The sequence below is a fragment of the Plectrocnemia conspersa genome, unplaced genomic scaffold, assembly GCF_051122295.1.
Source record: "Plectrocnemia conspersa isolate PC_06_02 unplaced genomic scaffold, ASM5112229v1 ptg000014l, whole genome shotgun sequence".
NCBI classification, from domain to species: domain Eukaryota; kingdom Metazoa; phylum Arthropoda; class Insecta; order Trichoptera; family Polycentropodidae; genus Plectrocnemia; species Plectrocnemia conspersa.
In genome coordinates this window covers 1,724,028-1,730,063 of record NW_028277178.1, presented here as the reverse complement: position 1 = coordinate 1,730,063, position 6,036 = coordinate 1,724,028, and the positions used below count along the sequence as shown (strand labels likewise).

The 6,036-nt window shown below is 25.6% G+C and overlaps 1 protein-coding gene across 1 annotated transcript; it reads left to right on the top strand.

Annotated features, from left to right (window-relative positions):
- Positions 1–990: 990 nt before the first annotated feature.
- LOC148225953 (cdc42 homolog) lies at positions 991–5,221 on the top strand. The gene is made up of 4 exons (XM_088203340.1): positions 991–1,378; positions 3,558–3,667; positions 3,876–4,073; positions 4,615–5,221. The coding sequence occupies exons 1-4, from the start codon at positions 1,174–1,176 to the stop codon at positions 4,702–4,704; spliced, it is 603 nt and encodes a 200-aa protein (XP_088059466.1). The 5' UTR covers positions 991–1,173; the 3' UTR covers positions 4,705–5,221.
- The last annotated feature ends 815 nt before the right edge of the window (positions 5,222–6,036 follow it).

Genomic DNA, 6,036 nt, shown 5'->3' with positions numbered 1-6,036 from the left:
TTATATCAATACACAAAAATAAACTTATAGAAGGTGTGCTTTCCTCTCAGCAATCAAATTATTTCAGTATAAAACCATCTAAATATGACACGTCAAGCACTTGAGGGCGCTTTCGAGTAAACTACTAATCAAATGCACAATATAGCACCTAATATGAGGCCGATAGAGCAGATTTCACAATAATACAAACGCTTACTTTATTTCAGTCTATACCACAGAGTGATTTATTTAATAAATTCAAATTTACAAAAATTTTAAAACACCATCTAACATTTACGTCATTCTCATCATTCGCAATTATGCCATATTTGTTTAAATTTAACGTCATCATTAGCGCCGGATGATAATTACCTTCCGGCACTAATGTGAGTTTGCTCTTAATATTTAGCAATAAAGTACATTCGTATATATTAAATCTAATTTGTCACCAAAATAAATAACAACACTATATTAACACTAATGTCAATATTAGTGCCATCGTTAAATGCCATGATGGTAACGTTTTTTCTAAACCTTTATAAATCATATTTTTTTGTCTTTAAATATAATTTTTTTTCATAGATAAACCTTCATAATAGAGACATGCTGTGTTATGAATCTTTACAATTGCATCAACGTGTATAGCATTAAGATAACGTTTATAAGCTGCTTAAAAATCAAGTATCTAAAAGATTTTTTTTGATAGTTCTTTATGGTATTTCCTAAAGTACTCTTTGGTATACAGCTATATTATAAATATTGTCTTGTTTCTAATCAATTACTGTATGTATTTTGATAATTTAAAATATACATATGTAAACTGTACTATTATTATTTAATTATTTTTACTTTTTAGTACTAATAATAATATATTGAATAATTATTTATATGCAATACACATTATTTTTCAATATTTAATTCGACGGAAAATTAATATAACGATGTTATTGTCACAAACACATATTATGACCAACAGTGAATCATTTCGGTCAGTCGTGAGTGTGCCTCGGGTCGATCGACAATCGACATGACCTATCACTTGAAAATATATAATTCTCATGAGAATAAATAATCCATAAATATAATACAGTGTTCGTGATTAAACTTAATTAAATTAAACTACTAGAAAGAACTGTGCAGTGTTTAAAAATTCATAGTTTATCATGACATGACGGTTTGGTGATAGGCAATATCATGACGCATAATAGAAGGTATTATAAAGATAATAATATTAAGTGTGTGGTCGTTGGAGACGGAAATGTGGGAAAAACTAGTCTTTTGATGAGCTATGCGATGCAGAGATTTCCGTCCGAATATGTGCCGACTGTGTTTGATAATTATGCAGTGAATATCAACATTGGAGGCGAAGAGTATACGCTCGGATTGTTCGATACTGCAGGTTCGTTTTTATTGAATTTATTCATTCGTCGACTACGAAGAATAGCTTCAATTAACAAAATTGTTAAACAACATACTAAATAACGCATGTTACTGTAATATATTTATAGGTTAAGGTAAAAAATATATTATTTATTAAAGCAATACAAAATATTTTTTTATTAGTCTATCTTGACAGTAGAAATTTATCTAAACATTTTTATCGCATGTTTAATTTTGAATGTATAGTGCTAGCATAATTTGTGTTAAATTAAAAATATATTAAATTTACTTCAAATTTATTTTCTTTTGAAATGTATTATTAAAAAATGTGTACAAATGTTGGAGGTTAAGAATTTAATAATAAATCTTGAAACATACAACATTAAACTATAAACTAACATTGAAATATTAAAATATAACTCTCAAAGTATTCTTTAAAACATATTTTAGCTCATTTAAAAAATATATAGGTATGTAAAAGTATCACAAATGTTACAAAAAAAATCAAATAAATTTCATACCTTATTTTCGGATTTTTTTTTCAAATATATTACAATTATTGATGCAATTGACCTACTTTTAAAAGCACTATATAAAAGTAGTCTAGAACTTTAAGAATATTATTTAACAACAATATTATTTTTACACACTGTTTAAAAAAAAAAGTTTAAAAATAAAAATATATATTTTTTGCTACTTGTTACTTATTACGCAATGGTAAAAAAACTTGCAACGGTAAAAAACACTGGTTTTATACCATACTGCGTGACATTCTAGCGTGGTGTATTTGTGTGTGTGCACGCGCATATTTGACAGTTGCGAAACGTCAAATTATAACATTAACGAATGTAATGGTATAATTGTTAATTTGTTATGGTTAGGTTAATGCGCTGTGGTCTCATTATAGGCGCGCATGCGCGCGCAAACACGCAGCGCTATATTGTCACACAATGAGGATTAAAACTTGTGGTTTTTGAGCGTTGCACCGTTCTAAATAATAAGTACCTTTTTTACATACATATGCATAAATTAATTTTAAAAATCACATACAAGAAATTTAATTTGTACGTTTAATAATTTAATATTAATAGTATTTAAACAGCATGCGTTATGCGTTTCGCACGCTCTCTCACATACTCGTCACTTAAAATGCGAAAGTGAATGTATCTCACCGTACACACCTGATTTAAATTTTTTTGTTGCTGCATTTTCAATTATATATTTGGCTTAATTTATTAGTATTACTCCATGGAACGTTAAAAAATATTTAATGCAAAAAAATGATAGATTATAGTTCATTTTCTACTTTTAAACGTACATACCTTATATTGAATTAAGGCATTTTTTAGCTAATTAAAAAAAATATGTAGTAACGGAACAATGAAATATTTTTACCTAACAATAATACTAAAACCTATTTTTATTTTATTTTGTTTTATTAAACATTTGCTGAAATGAAAACGGTTATAATTATACAAGGAATGGGCCCATGCAATAGTTACTATTGCATTTACTAATCTATATAATAGCTACATCAGTATTATTATAATATAAATGAGATCAGCAGATGAGGCACTGCGTCGCTGCTCTGACGCCACATCATTGTTGTCAGGGTACATAAATCGACCCCCACAATGTTTATCTATTGTAGACGATAATTCATCTTTTTTAATTTTTGTTATTTTGTCTTATTTATTCTTTAAGAATATAATTTATTCAGTTTACTTTAAACTCAATATTATGACTCTTAAATATATGTTTTAAACATATATTCAGGAAAAATAATATTATTATTATTTATATATTAATAATATTATGCAATATTATTTCTCTTAAATATATGTTGAAATGTTTTTTTATATAGATATATATTTAAAAAAATAGTAATAATTTTAGTTAAAAAAATATCTTCAAAAATAATTTTTATTTTAAAGCAAAAATGTTTTGTAAAAATAAATAAATATGTTGAAACCATTGTTCTCATTGAAAATGAATAGTAAAAAAATATTTTATACTATCATATCATCATAATATTTTATGTTTTTTGAAACAATAAACATTAAAAAAAATATTAACTCAGTTAAATAAAATAAGCACAACCGAAAATAAAGCAAAATAGAGATAAAAGTGGGCGTTTTTGCGTTATCTCAAAAATAACTTTTCAATCATCAGATATCATAACATTTATCAAATTACAGGCCAAGAAGAATATGGCACTTTGCGAACTTTGAGCTATCCTCAAACTGATATTTTTTTGATCTGTTACTCCATAATCTATCCACATTCTTTCGAAAACGTTAAATATAAGGTGAGTCATTCTAAAAAAACACTTTTAATGAATTTTTTAATGAACATACTTCAAAATTATTTTTCAATATTAAAAATTTCACTATCACGTTACTTTTGTGTGCCACGAAGGCCTATATTTTTTTATCTAAACGCAACTTTTTGAATAATATTTTTAATATATGGTATTATTACTGTCATTGAGTAATAAATATTTTCTATAATTTCAGTGGGTTCCAGAAATACAGCATCATTGCGAAAGAGTGCCATATATTATAGTAGGAACTAAGGAAGATTGCAGATATGATGAGACAGTTCAAGGAGAAATGCTTAAGAAAAACATAAAGCCATTGAGACCAGAAGAAGGTGAGAAATTGGCCAAAGAGACAAAAGCAATAAAATATCTCGAATGTTCGGCATTGACTCAGGTAAAGCTGGATTATGTGTTATTAAAAATTCCTAATTATTAAGTCAATAATTCAATATTTATACATGTTTACATATTATATTCCACATAATAGTCTTATGTTTAATTAAATTGTAATTATGATTTTTTAGTTTATTTTTTTATTGATTTTAATTAATTTATTGGCAAAATTAAGATTTTTTTAATTACTTTCGATTCCTGTCCTTTGCTTTAACTATACAAATTTGATTTTATTTAAGTATTTGAACGTTTATTTAAATGATTATGTAACATATAAAAATTAAAAATCTAACACATTACTATTCTTAATTAAAATGTAAGACAAGATTATTTATTTCACTTTGAAATGCAAAATATTTAATTTAAATTTTGCTCTTTATAATATTATGATGGGACAAATATATAAGTGTGAGTGTCCAATCCTAATAACTAATAAATAACTGATATGATCAGTTAACATGCTAGTTATTTTAAGTTTTTCAACGTTAATAAGAAAAAGTTTAGCTCATACAAGTGCTAATATAAATTGCTTTTTTTTTCAGAAAGGTTTGAAAAATGTTTTTGACGAAGCAATTTTGGCAGTGCTGAACGGTCCACCAAAGAAGAAGTCTTCTAAATGCCATCTTTTGTAAAACATATAATTAATTAAACATATATTTAATATAACTTTGTTTGTCTTCATTATTATTATAATTATGTTTTTTATTATTATTTCAAATAAATTTAATTTCAATAGAACTTATGCTTTGTGTTGTATGTGCTAGTATTTTTCTTTAGTGTGCAATTAATCAAAAAACTCAAGAAACTCACTACAAACTGTTGGTATAAGTTGAAACCCAGCTCTTTAATTACTGTATATAGGTGTTTAACTTTTGTTCGGGTTTAATTATTTGCTGTCAAACTTGGCACAAGTTATACGTAACGCGCGGGCGCCGGGCGAAGAAAGGAGCGAGTTTTTTGAAATTTTAATCAATATTTTCACACGCTGCATTTTCAATTTATTTTATATTCTAAAGGTGTTTTATATCAAGAAGAGTTTCAGTCTGATGTTAGACAATTAATAATAAATGAAGAAAAGTATCTAGATATATGTATTATGTTTGTTTATTTCTTTGCAATATAAAATTGACTCATTTTATATTACTCATATCGTCACGATCAACGTATAATAAACTATCTTTACTTTGGTTATTGTATTTATTATTTTGTGAAATTCAGATTAAAATATTAATAATAATTTTTTACTTATAATATTTTGTCGAAACTTATATTTTTTCATTTTTTTTAATGCATTATAATATTATATATTATGAAAATTAAAGAGAAAAATATTATTTAGTTTTTTTTTATTATCTTTATATTAAAATAAATATATTTTAAATGAATAAATAATTTATGTACTATGAAAATTTGCTATTAAAATTATCTTAACATCACACGCTGTTGTGGGCTGTATCTTTATTTTTTAATGATCTCTGTTTCTTTTATTGAAATTGTATGTTTAATGATATCTGATTTATCGTTCAAATTAACATGTTTGGTATAATGGTAAAATCCTCTTATATATTATTTTTGTCCAGGTGTAAGTTAATTATAAGAAATTAGACTTAATAAGAGATTCATTTTATTTGGTATACTCATTTACATTGCCAAATTGCATCTGCGCAACACATATTGTTCGGTGTTTTGAGGGTTGTCAGCCACAATGACTTAACGGTCATAAATATTTCCAGCAGCAAGCATATGGTTCCGTTCTCTTAAATTTATTTAGCTATAATAACTAGGAAACATACTGTAAAATTAAATAGATACGTGATTTTTTATGAGAATTAATTCAGCAGAATAAGGGTTAAGCAAGTTGTTTTTTTAAAATTAGCTCTGATAAGACTCATTTATTTTTTAATGCTTTTTAAAATTAGATAAATGCATTTAGCGTCAGCAAGTTTGTAAATGGAGTTTCTCAC